This window comes from Dama dama, chromosome 14 (genome assembly GCF_033118175.1).
Source record: "Dama dama isolate Ldn47 chromosome 14, ASM3311817v1, whole genome shotgun sequence".
NCBI lineage: Eukaryota > Metazoa > Chordata > Mammalia > Artiodactyla > Cervidae > Dama > Dama dama.
In genome coordinates, this window is record NC_083694.1 from 487,607 (window position 1) to 504,047 (window position 16,441).

General features: G+C 52.0%; 1 protein-coding gene across 3 annotated transcripts in view; it reads left to right on the plus strand.

The window, feature by feature from the left end:
• The window catches only part of ADORA1 (adenosine A1 receptor), a 134,510-nt gene extending 118,475 nt beyond the window's left edge, over nucleotides 1–16,035 (plus strand). For 2 of the 3 annotated variants that reach the window (XM_061159830.1, XM_061159831.1), the window contains one exon: nucleotides 14,038–16,035. In XM_061159830.1, coding sequence (XP_061015813.1) covers nucleotides 14,038–14,677 — 640 coding nt within the window. In that variant the 3' untranslated portion in view covers nucleotides 14,678–16,035. The remainder of the gene's footprint in view (nucleotides 1–14,037) is intronic. The other variant, XM_061159832.1, reaches the window with a different exon arrangement.
• Nucleotides 16,036–16,441: the final 406 nt, after the last annotated feature.

A 16,441-nucleotide genomic window follows, 5' to 3' on the forward strand; every position in this document is an offset into this window, starting at 1 on the left:
TACCCATCAGACTGCACCATCAGATTGTACCCATCAGACTGTACCATCAGACTGCACTGATCAGACTACACCCATCAGACTGCACCCATCATCAGACTGTACCATCAGACTGCACCATGAGTCTGTACCCATCAGACTGCACCATCAGACTTCAGCATCAGACTGTACCATCAGACTGTACCCATCAGACTGCACCATCAGACTGCACCCATCAGACTGCACCCATCATCAGACTGCACCATCAGACTGCACCATCAGACTGCATCCATCAGACTGCACCATCAGACTGTACCCATCAGACTGTACCATCAGACTGTACCATCAGACTGCACCCATCATCAGACTGTACCATCAGACTGCACGCATCATCAGACTGCACCATCAGACTGCATCCATCAGACTGCACCATCAGACTGTACCCATCAGACTGTACCACCAGACTGCACCCATCATCAGACTGTACCATCAGACTGCACCCATCATCAGACTGCACCATCAGACTGCACCATCAGACTGTACCCACCAGACTGTACCATCAGACTGTACCCATCAGACTGCACCATCAGACTGTACCCATCAGACTGTACCATCAGACTGCACCATCAGACTGCATCCATCAGACTGCACCATCAGACTGTACCCATCAGACTGTACCATCAGACTGTACCATCAGACTGTACCATCAGACTGTACCCATCAGACTGTACCATCAGACTCTACCATCAGACTGCACCCATCATCAAACTGCACCATCAGACTGCACCATCAGTCTGTACCCATCAGACTGCACCATCAGACTGCACCCATCATCAGATTGCACCATCTGGACAAGCCACCATGCTTCTCTGGCCCCACATCCCCACCAAGAGTGGGGACTTGCCACCCCTACTTACCTCTCAGAGTGGCTGCAAGGACCCAGGGGATAGCGTGTCTGCTGATTCTAAAGAACAAAGGCAGGCTGAGGGGCACAGAACTGCGTGTCTCAGGAGTCAGGCTGGCAGGGCTGGTTTCCCCGTCCTGATTCTGTGGCTCACTTGTTCTGGGATCTTGGCAGAACACTTTGAGCCTCAGTTCCTACATCTGAAAAATGAACATAAGGATATCTACCTCACTGAACTGTTGAGAAGATTATACATGAAAATAATGTAAACCCACCATCTTTCTCTGGTACCACAGGGTTCATTCTTCCCTTTTCCAGCTGTTTCATGGAAGGGTGGAGAATAGATGGATAGCAGTGTGTGTGTATGTGTGTGTGTGTGTGTCTGTCTGTCTGTCTCTGTTGCAAACGGGGTGGACAGTTAACACATGCCTGCTCCAATGTGTCTTGAGGGCTCCTTCACAAGCTTGCCGTGTTTACCTTGGGGAGGTGGCTGCAGCAGGCCGGGAGGCACGCTGAGTGTGAGGTGGTACTCTGTCACTCTCCTGGGTACAGTGCCTGGGGCTCCTCCCTCTGCTTGAAGCTCCTCCATGAGCCCCAAGGCTGTCTGACAAAGGGTCCCCAGGAAGGAGGAGTGTGGTCTTGAGGGGAGGGGAGGCAGCTGCGTGCTGAGTATGTCAGGAGCAGCACTGAGTGACTTCTTTGGCAGCATATTTAATTTTATTTAGCCGTGCAAGGCTGGTATAAACATCATTTCTACAAATAAAGAAATAGAGAACCAAGGAGGTAAAGGAGCTTGAAAATTGTTATCCAACTAGTAATTAGCAAAAGTGGAGCTTGAACACCTGCCTGCCAGACACCAAAGTGAATGCTGTTTGTGATACACCCACTCACCTGGCCACTGTCCTCAGGTCATGGGGAACCACAGTCCCAGTCCTCAGAGAGCTTCTAGGCTGAGATGGAGCTAGAACACACAAGATTTCTCAGATAAGAGAAACTGGTAAGAGGACTGAGACTTCCAGGACAGGGGCTGCTAGCAGTGGACACAGGCCTGGCCTGCCCTGCCGTCTGGCTTCCTTCAGGCCCTGTCTGCTTCCTCTCAGGTTCCAGAGCCTGCATGCGCTCATCTGCACAGCTACTTCAGTCACAAGTGCAAGGAAGCTAAATCAGGAGGTGTTGCTAGCATCATGGCAGTAGAAACAGTCCAGTGAGGTCTGTGGAAGTGAGAATGGATGGAGGTGATGGGCTAAAGAGGCAGCACAGCGGATGCTGGGCTTGGTCCTAGGGCGTAGTGTTGTGAGAGGTTCCGGGAGACTTTCTCTGCCACCCACTGGTAGCATACACCCTGCAAAGAGCACTGGGCCACAGTCAGAGGAACCTGGTTAAGTCTTTATTTGTCGAAATGATGTTTATACCAGTCTTGCATGGCTGAACCCTCTTAAGGCCTCAGTTTCCCTACCTGTGAAATGTCAACAACAAAAGCTGTCCTTTCTGTCAGGCAAGATAATGTGTGCAACAGGGAGGATCCTTGGTTGGAAGTGCTTTGTGAGGAGAAAGGTTCCGCCCCACTGTCATTTGCTGAGGTGGAAGCCTCTTGCCCTTCTTTCTCCTGTTCTGGCTCCCTGCCTTTCCTGCCTCCATATGGTGGAGGTGGCTCTCCATAAAGAGAAGCATGTCACACAGGTGGTTTGCAGGGGACTTAGCATGGATTTGAGTTCCTATTTCCTATAGGATCCAAGACAATGCCTTTCTTTTTCCTGGGCTCCTCAGACAGGCTTTTGTGCAAACAAGGGTGGGAAGGGTTACTTTTGTGCCAACCATTCGGCTGAATGCCATTGGGCCCTGCTCCTTCGACACACAGTGAAGTCTGAGAAGCTTGGACAGTGAGGGACACTGGGGACGTAAGGCTACAGTCCCTGTTCTCGAAGTCCGCACTGCCTCACGGGGGTATTACTGTGTGAGACACAAAACCCTGGTCTTGGAGGGAGCTGACCAGAGTTGCAGTCCCAGTTCTGGCCACCAGCGGTGTGACTGTGAAAGAGTTACCCAGTCTCATCTGTGGAGACGCTGCCTTCTTCCTGGGAGGACTGTGAAAAGAGGAAAGGACAGACTGCGGGGAAAGCTCAGTGCCAAGTGGTTACCATGGAAACACTGGAAGGTGAGCTAGGCAGCTCTCAGCTCTGTTTGATATCTGCCTAGCTAAGATTCTGAGAGGTGATGTAATCTGCTAATACAGCAAGTTTGAGTCTGATTCGAACCCAGGCCCTCTGACACCTGTCACATGCCTGCCAGTGCTTTGTTATCTTGAGCTTCTTGCTTCCCTGGCCAACTGGTGTGACTCTGTTGCAGATACTGGTACCGGCTCCCCCAGGAGAGGAGGAGTGGTGGGTGGTCAGGCCTTTGTGGGATTTGAAAGTTGGGGGCGCTTGAGTTAGACCTTCCAAATGGCCCAGATTGTTGATATTAGTATCAGCTGGGAGAGGAAAGCCACTTTGGTGTTCCCAGCACATGCCTGGTATGCCTTTCCTACCTAATTCTTGCCCGGTTGAGTCCCCAAGGTCCATTATTGCCCACAATCTGCCTTTACTTTTTGCGGCTCTGAGCCCAGCACTTTGAAGTTTTTGTGAATGGTAGATGGGGAAAAAGGCTTTGATTTTTAATAAACTTCCTCCTCTCCCACATACATCATAATGTGAGATTCCCTCATCCAGGGTTGTGGCAGATGTGAGTGATTTATTAGGCTTTGCAGAAGTGGCAAAAGTGACTGAAAATGAGGTCACTGATCAAGGCTCTGAGAAGCTGCCTCACCAGGTCCCTGCTCTGGGATGCTGCCAGTGGCTCCATGCTGCTCCATTATCCTGATGCAAGTCACGGGGATGTAGGCCAGCTCGCTGAGAACAGACTGTCCCCTACTTCCACCCAGGAGCAGCTGTGAGGAGAAAGTCTAGTCTTGCAGTGGGAGGAAGTGTAGTTAGACTCTAAATAGGCTGGTGGTGGTGGTTTAGTTGCTAAGTCACGTCTGACTCTTGTGACCCCACGGACTGTAGCCTACCAGCCTCCTCTGTCCATGGGATTTTCCAGGCAAGAATACTGGAGTGGGTTACCATCTCCTTCTCCAGGGATCTTCCTGACCCAGGAATTGAACCCAGGTCTCCTTCACCATAGACAGACTCTTTACGGAGTGAGCTATGAGGGAAGCCCTAAATAGGCTAGAACTACCTAATGAAGTAGCTTAATGTACTAAGTTGGGTGACCTAGAATGGAAAGTGGGCTGGGTAACTGGGGCAGAAATTTAGGATTGGAAATCTCAAGGAGTCTATGGGAGGTTCCTCAGCTGTGTGGGCTGGGTGCATGTTCTGTTCTTCTCCTTCCAGGAGGGATGTTGTGGCAAGAAGCAGAAAGCCTCAGAGCAGCTTCCTCTTCCCCGCCTTCCTGCTTTATTCCCATTTAAAATGGTCAGTGATATCACTGGCCATCTACCATGTTAGTGACTGTTTTCTATTCATTGGATTTAATTGTTTCTCTCCCACTTTCCCTTTTTCTGACTAATCTGGTTTTAATTGAGCATTTCATGTGAATCCATTTTCCTTTCTAAAAATATTATTGTGTGCCTACTGTGTGCCAGGTACCACGGCAGGTGCTAGGAATACAACATTGAACCAGACCTGACTCCCGCCATTGGGGAACTTGCAGTTACGCGCTCAGGGAGGAAAACATAGTTTTAGTGATTGTCCCACACGGGGAAGAGGAGGGAATCAGCCTCCACCTTGACCCAGGTGAGCCGACTGTGAGAAGGCCTGGGAAGGGGCCTCTATGCTTGGCCTGCGCCTACCTGGGCAATGCTGGGTGCTTCCCCATCTCGCCCTGCATCAGGACCCTCCTTCTCCCCAGCCCATCTCTGGAGGTGCTACAGAAAAGAGGAGAAAAGCCTCAAATCCAAGAAGTTGGAAAGGCAGGGTGGGGCAGGGTTCAGAGCTGACAGCTGTTGCTAAACGTTTCTGTGTGCTGCTGCCTGGGAGGCTACACTGGTTCCTGGACTGGGCCTGGCCTGCAGCTTCATGTGACTGTCCTGGCCATGTGGGGATCAGTGAGTAGGCCTGTGGTGGGATCAGGGGAATAGGCAAAGGAGGGATGATGGGAAGCTGCTAGGTGCTGGAGTTCTTACCACTGTAATTTGGGCTCCAAATTTCCACCAACCTGAACGTGAGGTGGTAGCAAGGACAGGACCTGGGAAAATATGACTGCAGCTTCTTCCAGGTCCCGAGAACAGTACTTCCTTGGGTTGGGATACAGCAGGAGGGACTGAAGTTAGATCCTGCATAGGACTTTCTGGTGTAAAAGTACAAGCTATGGAATAGAGGCCTGCAGGTGAGAGGGGCCCTCTCTTTGGAAAGATTTCCACAGAGGAGGGGTCTCCCTGTTCTCCTGTCCTCCTCCATGTCTGTTGTCTGTTGTGTCTTTCCTAGAGTAGAGGGCTGATGCTGTGACTTTAGGGAACCCTGAAAGCCCAAGAGGCTTTCTTCGTGGTTTGATGGTAAAGAATCGCCTGCACTGCAGGAGACTTGGGTTTGATCCCTGGGTTGGCAAGATCCTCTGGAGAAGGAGATGGCAACCCACTCTGGTAATTTTGCCCAGGAAATCCCATGAACAGAGGATGGTGGGCTACAGTGCATGGGGTCACAAAAGAGCTGGACACGACTTAATGACTAAACAACTAAACACCACCAGCAGGGCCCAGGGGGCTAAAGCAGAGTGGGGACCCCAGTCCTCTGAGAGCAGCGGCCTCTGCGGGGCGGGCACCCCCCCTCCCAGGCCAGGGGAGGCCTGGGGGGCGCCCCTGTGACTCCACGCCCTGGTCTGCTCTCTGATCTCAGCGGGCTACCACCTTTGGGCTGCTCTGGGCTCTGCTCACTGTCTCTCTACCCAGAGTGGGTCATGGCCCCTTGAGGGAAACCTTCCAGCCTTCAGGCGGATGTTGAGTACGCCACGGTTCCAGACAGACTAGAAGACGAGCAGAGGTGGGTGGGAGACAGCGCCGGAGCCCCCCGAGACTGCCCCCCCGTCTCCACTCTCTGCACTGGCCACTGACTCGTTGAGAGCATTACTGGACTTAGCCAGGAAGTAAGGTTTCTCCAGGGCCCTGTGTGGGGTGTAGTGCTGGGCTCGGCAAGCTCCCCATCTCCATCTGCTCCGCATCCAAAGACTCAGACACTAGTCAGATCAGGGGACACAGACTAGTTCTGTACCAAGGCTGAATTCAGGAGGGGAGCTGACATGAAACAAGCAACTTTTGTTTGTCTGAGTTGCTGCAACCTGTTTTGTTTCTCTTCAGGAGCTGCGTGTGTTTTCTGGTGGAGTCAGGGGTGTCCTTGGGAGAGGAGGCACCAGTTGCTACTATTCACAGAGGGGCCTTGTGGTCACAGTGAGCTTGCCAAGTAGGTCCTCTCATGCCAATGTGCTGAGGACAAAGCAAGGCTCAAGGAATTGTTACTTGGCCAAGGCCACAGACTGTTAACTGGTAGAGCCAAAGCTTAAACTCAGATCTGACTCCATAGCATTCTTCATTCTTTGGAGAAGAGTTTCACCCAAGCTCACTCCCTGATGCAAAGCCTGGATCAGAACTCAGCTCTGTTTTCCTATAACGTCAGGTCTTTCCACTCCATTGGAAAAGAAATTTGACACCCTTTACCACCGTGCCAACCACTCATAGGTCATTAAATCTATATGCAGACAGGATGTTTTTTCTTTTTTTTTCTCCCCCATGCCACTGAATGAGTCAGAAAGTCTCCCACAGTAGGCCGGGTTATTTGGCCTTGGTGTTTTCACCATCCTGGCCTTACCCCAAGAACTGGAGAGAATCAAATCTGAGAGCAGGAAATGGCCAGGAATGCTGAGGTCTGGGTCTTGTTTTCCTGAGTTTGCAGTTCAGGTGAGACATTCTCCTCCCTGAAGACAACCCTGTTCCTGGGATGTGGGGCTTCACTGGTCTCAGGAGTCAGAGTACTGGGCTGGGGAGGAAGTGATGGCATCTCAAAGTCACCCAGGGAACTGTGTCAGAGCACAGTTCTGGGTCTCCTGTTGCCTGTGTGGGGATGTTCTGATATGCCTGGGATTGGGGGAAAGGGTTGAGGATGTAGGCAAGGTTGGGATTTCCCTGGGGGCTCAGACAGTAGAGAATCTGTCTGCACTGCAGGAGACCCAGGTTCAATCCTTAGGTCAGGAAGACTCCCCTGGAGAATGGAATGGCAACCCACTCCAGTATTCTTGCCTGGAGAATCCCATGGAGAGGAGCCTGGCAGGCTATAGTTCATGGGATCACAAAGAGTAGGATATGACTTAGTGACTAACACTTTCACTTGCATACTCTGAGAGCATGCCTTCCCTGAATCTGCGAACCTCCCTGCCTACATCCCACCCCCTGAAGCGCCCTCTGCATCAGATGCTCTGAACAAATCCCAAACCCTCTTCGTAAGGATGAGAGGACACAGCCAGAGAGGAGAGGGGCTTTGTCACAGGCTAATAGGCCTCTAGAGGAGCTTGTGATGTCAGTTACCCGGACTACTTTTGAGTCTGGGGTTGAGGCCAGGAACTTTGGCCTTGTATGCTTTATTTAGCCTGGACTGCTCTTCCATCAGAGACTCAGGAGCTACACCTCCCCTGTCAGAAGGGGAGTTCCCTTGGGGCAGAGAGAATAGCATGTGTCTTCCACTCATTCCCAGATTCAAGGAAGCTCTGAATCTGAAGCAGAGAGGGTGGGGAAGTTGTTCAGAATAGAGGACGTTACTGGGTCACATAAGTAGATATAATTGTTTTTCCTACTAGTCTGTTGAATTGTTTGTTCTCAGAACATGACCAGGAGTATTTCCAAGGCCCATCACACTACCAGTATAATTAATTTATCCAGCTCTGTTCTTTCAAGGAGTTTAGTGTCTTCCCCACTGTCTGTAGCTCTGCAAAGTAGCCCGGAGGATGTCAGATGGATCCCCCTTTTGGGGATTAGTGACACTGATATTCAGAGGTAGTGGATAATGCCACAGGGCCTAAAGCAAGCAATATTCAAGGCAGGATAATTAGGCCCCAGACATCCTGGTCCTTCCCCGGGGCTTCTGATCCAGACTCCCGTGGGGAATGTTGCTATTAAATATTTTGCCCCTGGAGTATGCTTTTGATTGTATATGGTTTCCTGTTTCCTTTGAAAGGGAGAATTTCTCTGCAGGAAGCAGTTTAATAGTCTGAGAGTCTTATGTCCCTGATCTTGAGACACAAGTTTCCATTTATAAGTAGCTGAGATCTATGATAAGAAGGGAGGCAAGGAAGGAGGTAGGTAACCTGAGCTGTGGAATATCACTCCTTCTCAGACGGCAAGAAAGGGAAGAGAAGATGGAGGATTCAGCCTCAGACTATCCAAACTGCCTGTTGCAGAAAGGTGTGGACCCCTTCCAGTCCCCTACTCAGTTTGCATGCCCAGGGCCTTGGTGAGAAGCAGGTGGCGGTAAACAGATATGGCCAGGCCTGAGGACCCTGCCCTGGTCTCAGCAGTTCACGGGACACTTCATCAACCCCTGCCTCCAAACAGAACCATGTTTAGCCTTTTCCACACTCATCCTGTGGATTATCTCTCTCTTTTTTTGAGTTAACACATATTTATTAAAAGTCTGGTCAGGTCTCTTGTCTCTCTAGCAGGGAGTTCTTTGTGATAACTACACTCAATTGTTCCTGCTCCAGCTTCACTCCTGAACCACTGGGATCTAACCCAGAACACAGAAATAATTAGGTGTGGGCTAATAATAAAAATAACAACTGAGGGCTTTTAATCCCCTCATTAGGAACTGGTAACATAGGTCATGAAGCATCTGGAAAGTCAAAGAGGGGATAGTGAGGTAACTCAGACATTAGCAACAACAAGAAGCTACCCCTAGGCTGAAGGACAAAACAAGGAGGTGGTCCCGAAACCGAAGGGCTGCGGGCGGTTAGTGGAAGCTGGAACCACAGTGGGCGTGCTAGTGGGAGGTAGAGCCAAAGAAGCGATGTAACTGCTGCCTGAGACCTGCCTGTGACACAGGAGGGGTGAAAACATCCTTCTGTCTCCTCCCTCCAGCAGTCCAATGCCTTCCATGAACCCAGTGACCCAGGACCTTGGGAGATGCAGGCTGCAGGAATGAACCCCCGGTCCCCTGTGATTCAGAGCAGGGCAGGGTTGGCGGGGTAGTGCCCAGCTTGAGGACCAGCACCCCCAGTCTTGTCTGTGCAGGGATGGAGCAGCTTCTCTGAGCACCTTGCTCTGCTGGCCAGTTCTTTGTCCACCGAAGAGTTTTTGAGGATCTGTTTCCCTCCCTTCTCTTTTCTTTGTCAAATGCATCTTTCCTGCCTAGGTCCCCTGGTCTCTTTATCACCTGGTGGCATTCTGAGCGTTTCCTGTTCTAAGGAGCTTATTGTTCATGGTCTCGGAGTCCGCCTAAAAGTCATTCCACAGTGGTGTCCCCGAAGAGCCGTCTTGTGACGCTGTAGGCAGGCAGAGGCCAGCCCTCTCTGCAGTCGGGCCTCTAACCCATGAGGAGAGCTCATTCATAATGCAAAGGGCCAATGCAGAGCTCAGGCACACTCATAGCTCCTGCTGGAGTTTAGCTTGAGATGGAAATGCCTCTGCCCTGGGAGACTCTGGGGAGGCTGGTTCTGGCTGGGGAAGCCTCTGCTGGTCTCACTGTGTGTTGGGAACAGGGCTGCTCTGTGTTTTGGAGCCTGGCCGGTGGCCTGGGGGCACTCGCTCATACTGCTCAGAAGAGGCCCCCATCCTCAACCAATCATGAATGGTCAAATAAGTCATTTTTATTTATCACTGAATAAAATGTGGTTGCCATTGCATAAATCATAAAGATTGAATAAATGGATATATGCATTCATGTGTCCATTTTTACGTGTATTTATTCACGTTGAGGACTTGGGAGAGGACAGGGTCCCTGGTGAGAGAGGGGTCAGGCTCAGGGAAGGTGCCACTGTCCCCTCAGTGGTTGGGATCAGAAACCGAGCCTCGGCCTGATGGTGCTCTCTCACTTGGACATCCAAACTCGGCAGCAGGTCCTGTGGGCTCCGCTCCCAACACCTCTGACAGCCGGGAGCTCCTCCCAACCCCCCACCGTCACCTACCCGAGGTCACTGCCTCACCTCTTGCCCTCCTGCATGTAAGTCACTTCAGTCGTGTCTGACTCTTTGCGACCCCATGGGCTGTAGCCCACCAGGCTCCTCTGTCTGTGGGATTCTCCAGGCAAGAGTACTGGAGTGGGTTCCATGCCCTCCAAGGGATCTTCCTGACCCAGGGGTGAAACCACGTCTCTTATGTCTCCTACATTAGCAGGTGAGCTCTTTCCCACTGAGCCACCAGAGCATAGGGAACCCCCGCCTGGACAGCAGAAATCGGCCCCCTGTGGTGTTCTTGCTTTCCCGCTGCACAAAGCCACTCCACACTGCAGCCCGAGGCATCTTTTAAAAACGGAAATTGGATTATATTCTTCCTTTGCTTTCCCTGCACAAAAAAAAAACCTTGAAATCTTTCCTGTGACCTGCCCGGCCCAGGGGGCCGCCCCAGGCCACAGCTCTGACTGCCCCACCCTGAGTCTTGCCCTCACTAGGCTACAGGGGCGGGCAGGGCTCCCTGCGTGCCTGCGGACAGAGCTCCGCATGGTGTTCCAGTGCCTCCATGCTATTGCTTCCCCTTTGTCTGTGTGAGATTGCACACTAAGGGCAGCCATCTCTCTGCCTAGCTCTCAGCATAGCCCCAGGGGTGATGAGGCCTTAGACCATGACTTGGGGGGCACAAGCCCCACCCCACGTGCACCCCAGAACTTGCAGCCTCTGCTGCTCTTTCCCACGTGTAAGGAGAGGTGAGTTTTTCTCCCAGCCCTGGGAGGTAGCCCTTCCTGTGAATGCCTGCCCCCACCCCACCAAGGTTCTGAATCTAATCCTTTCCCACTACGGAAAAAATAGCAAGAAAAACAGATGAGAACTGATACCCTAGGCTGCAGGGTCTGCTGGGACCTGGTCCTGGAGGAACCCCAGGAAAGCTTTAACCTCAGGGCTCCAGGCAGTTGAGAAGGGGGAGGGGAGGAGGAAAGGGGGGCACCTCTTTAGCCAGAAGCTGCCTCCTCCTTGTCTCCCAGCTGGGACACTGGCAGAATTCACCTCCTCTCTTGGTGGGTCATCATTGCCCAGATGTGGGTCCTGGGCTGGGCAGCCCCTCCTCCAGTCCTCAGGCTGGATGGCAATACCAGAGCTCACCGTGTCTACCCTTCCTTCTCCTGGTAGTACCGCCTGTGGACAGGGTGTAGGCAATCCCATTTTAAAGTTTGTCGGAAAGGGATATTCCCAATCTGCTTATCATCCACAACTAAACAACCCATAGTCAACCTGCAGAGTGGTCGTGGGGATTACCTGAGACATGAATGTGAAAGCACTTTATAAATGATACACAGGATGTGAACCATAGAGGTGACAGATTGTGACAGGGGACGCCTGCCTCCATCCTTCCTTCTGCAGCTGCAGCCCCATTTGGCCCTGCTGAGGCTCACCCGAGGGCCCTGCCCCCCACTTGTGACATCTGTGACAGAGTGCCTTTCTCTTTTGTAGAATGATCTGCACTCCTTTAGTCACACCATAGACTCTCCCAGAACTCCTTTCACCATGGGACATGTGGGAAAGCAATTTGAGCTCATCAGAAACAAATCCTGAGCCAGATGATTGCAGACACATTGGGCTACGTTTGCTGAACATCTAGAGATAGCAGGGTTTCCAAGGTGTGTGTGTTTTCAGGGGCTTTGGAGGGGTAGGAGCTCAGGCACAGGAATGTTGGTGGGGTGCTTACAGAGCACTTCACATATATTAACTCATCTGAAGTAGGGCCCATAGTCTCATTTTACAGAGGAAGAATTGACCTAGTAGGTTGCAGACCCAGGATTCAGATATGGATCTCTGACGCCAAAGTATGCACCAGGCTTGCTATTCTGCTGGGGATTCAAGAGGCGGAAATGGACTTTAGTTACAGCAAGAATGCAAGGATTCAGTTCAGTTCGGTCGCTCAGTCGTGTCCAACTCTTTATGACCCCATGGACTGCAGCACTCCAGTCTTCCCTGTCCACCACCAACTCCCAGAGCTTGTTCAAATTCATGTCCATTGAGTCTGTGATGCCATCCAGCCATCTCATCCTCTGTCCTCTCCTTCCCCTCCCACCTTCAAGCTTTCCCAGCATCAGGGTCTTTTCAAATGGGTCATTTCTTCCCATCAGATGGCCAAAGTGTTGGAGTTTCAGCTTCAGCATCAGTCCTTCCGATGAACACCCAGGACTGATTTCCTTTAGGATGGATTGGCTGGATCTCCTTGCAGTCCAAGGGACTCTCAAGAGTCTTCTCCAACACCATAGTTCAAAAGCATCAATTCTTCGGTGCTCAGGTTTCTTTCTAGTCCAAGTTCTTTCTCACACCCATATGTGACTACTGGAAAAACCATAGCTTCAGATAGGCACAAGTAATCTGGGCAGCTTTCAAGACTCCTTGGACCTCTGGGGACACAAGAATACAGAGTAGGGGAGGGGTATCACGCTGTGGAGTTGGAGTCTTCTAAGGGCCTCAGTTTCCCCACTGGAATGATAAGATTGGAAATGAGGTTCCCAAGGTCCCTTCTAGTGCCCAATTTTTAGATGAGGTGGAAGTGGGTCCAGCTTCTCGCATCCCCCAAATCATTCCCTTTTCCACTGCAGTAAAGTCTTCAAGGAGAGGGGGGCTTTGGTCCAAGGTGAGAGAGACCTTAAATATTGCTGTGGAGGAGAAAGCTGCAGATTCTCCAGGCACAGGACAGAAGAAAACAGAGCTAGAAGGAGGCCTCCGCCTTCATACCCATGGGCCTCAGTAGCTGTTTACATGTTCAGGAGGCCACTCCATCCATCTCAGAAGCGGCATTGGAAAATAACAACTGGGCAAGCTGCTGGCCCAGAGCCAGGCAGGTCCCAGCTTTTGGCACTCACTCCAAGGCCAGTGCATGGGCCAAGGACATGCCGGCTGCTGGCTGAATTGGTTTAAAGGGAAGCGGGGAGCCCCTCTAGACTGCATCTCCTCAACCTTGGGGACAGCGGTAGAGAGAGGCATGGCCCACGGGCAGCCACGTCCATTTTCTGTGCCATCCTAATGTTTTCATATATGTGTGTGTTATGGCCTGAAAAGGGTTGGGGGCTCTGCCCCTTAACATGGTCCTGTTTATTTTCTTCAAAGGACATATCACAACCTGTAGTTGTATTATTTATTTCTTACTTTTACGTTTTCTATTTCTTCACTCAAAATGTGAGCTGCAATAGAGGAAGGGATTCTTTATCTTACTCCCAGCACAGAGACCAATGCCTGGCACAGAAAGCACTCAAAAAAGGAATGAATGCAACCATGCATGCATACCTGAATTGCAGTCCCTTGTATGCAGTCCTCGGTGACCATCAGTTTTCTTTCTTGAGAATATTTCCCAATTAGTTTGGGGGAGGAGAGCTGGTTCTTGAGATAAGCATTGTACAATGCTTCAGGAGATAAGCATTGTACAATGACTGAAAAAGGAGGGGAGGTAAGGATGGAGGTGGGGGAGACAGTACAGAGCCATAGGAGGCGGGTGTGGGGGAGCTTTTTATGATAGTGAGTCAGCTGGCCCAAGGGGAGAGGTGGTTTGTTAATCATTTGTTGTGTGGTCAGTAGGAAGCACAGGATAGCCTGCACCCTCCATGTGGCCTCAGGAAGGACACACCTCGCACATCATCTTCTCAGCTGTCAAACGGGCCCTCATTCTGATGGTGCTTTTCTACCACATGGGGACTGTCATGAAGCAATGATAAGGTCACTAGTGGCGGTGTGCCAAGTGCATATGAACAATTTTTACTTTGGCAATTTTAGTAAAACTCCTAAAGGAGTTTATCTGTTTATTCTCTTCTAGATTTTTCCCACCCTCAGCAGGCGACATGAGCCAATGCATTGCAAGTCCTGGCCTAAATTTTAGATCCCAAAGACTTTGCCTTCTAGCCAAAGACATGCACCTCCCCACTTACTGGGCCCTGGCTGGGCAAGCAGCTCCTCTTAGAGACCCCCAGGGCTGGGTGAACTGAGGAGGGGCCCTCACACTCTGCCCTCCTCTCCCTCAGGTACAAGACAGTGGTGACGCCTCGAAGGGCTGTGGTGGCCATCACTGGCTGCTGGGTTCTCTCCTTCGTGGTGGGCCTGACGCCCATGTTCGGCTGGAACAACCTGAGTGTGGTGGAGCGGGACTGGCTGGCCAACGGCAGCGTGGGCGAGCCTGTGATCGAGTGCCAATTTGAGAAGGTCATCAGCATGGAGTACATGGTCTACTTCAACTTCTTTGTGTGGGTGCTGCCCCCGCTGCTGCTCATGGTCCTCATCTACATGGAGGTCTTCTACCTGATCCGCAAGCAGCTCAACAAGAAGGTGTCGGCCTCCTCTGGAGACCCGCAGAAGTACTATGGGAAGGAGCTGAAGATCGCCAAGTCGCTGGCCCTCATCCTCTTCCTCTTTGCCCTCAGCTGGCTGCCCTTGCACATCCTCAACTGTGTCACCCTCTTCTGCCCCTCCTGCCACATGCCCAGGATCCTCATATACATCGCCATCTTCCTCTCGCACGGCAACTCGGCCATGAACCCCATCGTCTACGCCTTCCGCATCCAGAAGTTTCGAGTGACCTTCCTTAAGATCTGGAACGACCACTTCCGCTGCCAGCCTGCACCCCCTGTTGACGAGGATCCCCCAGCAGAGAGGCCCGATGACTAGACTCCCCCTCCCGCCCCCCCTTGCCCGTGTCTGGGGCGTCTCAGCCCAGGGCTCCCCTCCCTGCTATCCCACTCGTCTCCCTTGTCTCTCCCTGCTGTGGGCTGTGCGCTGTGGGCTGTGGCTATGACCCGCCCCTCACGGTCCTGGGGGAGGTGTGGGAGGTCAGTCCATGGGGAAAGAACCAGGTAACCTGAGGGAAAGAGGAAAGTGGCTCGTGCTTCCCCATCTGCAAGATCAACCCAAGGCAGCCTGAGTGGGCCTGAGACCCTGAGACTGCCCTGGGACCACATAGGCCAGAAGAGCAAGCTCAACTCCCATAGCAGGCAGGACAGCAGCTTGTCTGACTTAGGTGCTGGGGTTACAGCCCTGGGACCCAGCTTAAGGAGAGAAGCTCCCTACCAAGACGGAGAGAAGGAGAGAAAGAGAGAAAGTGGATGTCCTGGCTTTGTTTTCTCTCCTGTTCTGCAGGAGAAGGTGGCCAGAGCCACTGACAGGCAGGAATCAAGACGCCTTTAGTCCCTACCTCCCACAGCTCTGAGTTCCTGGCCATGACATTTGCCAGGGTGCCTGCTCTCCTCACCACAGGGATTCCAAGGTTATACTTGCGAGAGGCAGAAAGAACGGGTCCAGAAACAATTTCCAGTATTTGCTTTATTCTCCACTAGCGCTTGGGCCCTGAGTGGGGCCTCCACTCCCCCTGGAGCGAGTGTGGAATGGTAGGTGTGGGCCTCAAACAGCCACAAGGCAGAAGCATTGAGCCCTGATTCTTGCCCTGAGCATCCCAAGTAAGAGAATGAAGTGTCACGGCTTGTCATCTGGGCCACCAGCTCTACCAGCTCCACCAGCCCTCTGTGCTGGGCACCCTCCTAGGTGACACCCCTCTTTGCTGCTTCTGGGCCAAATAGAGATGGGAACTCCAGACCTGTCAACTCTTGGGAACATGCTGCCTGCCTGGGGAGGAGGCAAACAAGAGAAGGTGAGCTGCCATGGGCACTGTGGGATGAGTGTGACAGGCTGCTCAGGCCGGAGGAGATTCCCCTCCGGAGTGTGGGGACAGGAAGGTCTTACCGGATTTTAAGTACCCTCAGCACCCCTAGCACTTAGCACTATATTCATGGGCTTTGAGGCTCTGTTGCAGAGTCTAGGCCTTTAGACTAGACCTTTCGGGAAGGGTCTACTCCTGGCCCAAACCAAAGCTCCTTATACAGAGGAGTGAGGGGCCAGGTTCTAAGTGTGAACAGCAGCTCCAGGGCTGATTCCAGGCCCTTCCCTCTCTCAGGCGGGATGTCCCCTGGCTCCCAGGGAGGGTCATTTGACTAATAAAAGACTGTCAGCTCTCATGGAGAATGCACCCCACCACTGAGGGAAACAGACAACCTCAACAGAGAGAAATCAGTGGTGGTGTCTGGGGAGAAATGAAGGGAATGGGGAAGGCATGGAGGCGTTTGGAGCAAGGAGGGTTCCAGAGAAGGGTGTGTCTGTTCCTGTAGTTATCCTCTAAGGGCAGCAAACTCTGAATGTGAAACAAGATCCTAAAAGATCTCATATCTGGAAAACCCCCATGAGATCATGGGTCCCCTCCCACTGAACCTTCCTCATGGTGTCAGAGGTGGAGACTCCCCCACGGGGACATATTCAGCCCACCCTCCTGGGGACACAGTGCCCATCACGCTGACCTCACTGTCACAGAGGCGCTGCACCATAACACCAAACACCTTTATTCAAGTGCTTCCAGCCAGCAAACGACTCTGCAGGAGGGCTCCG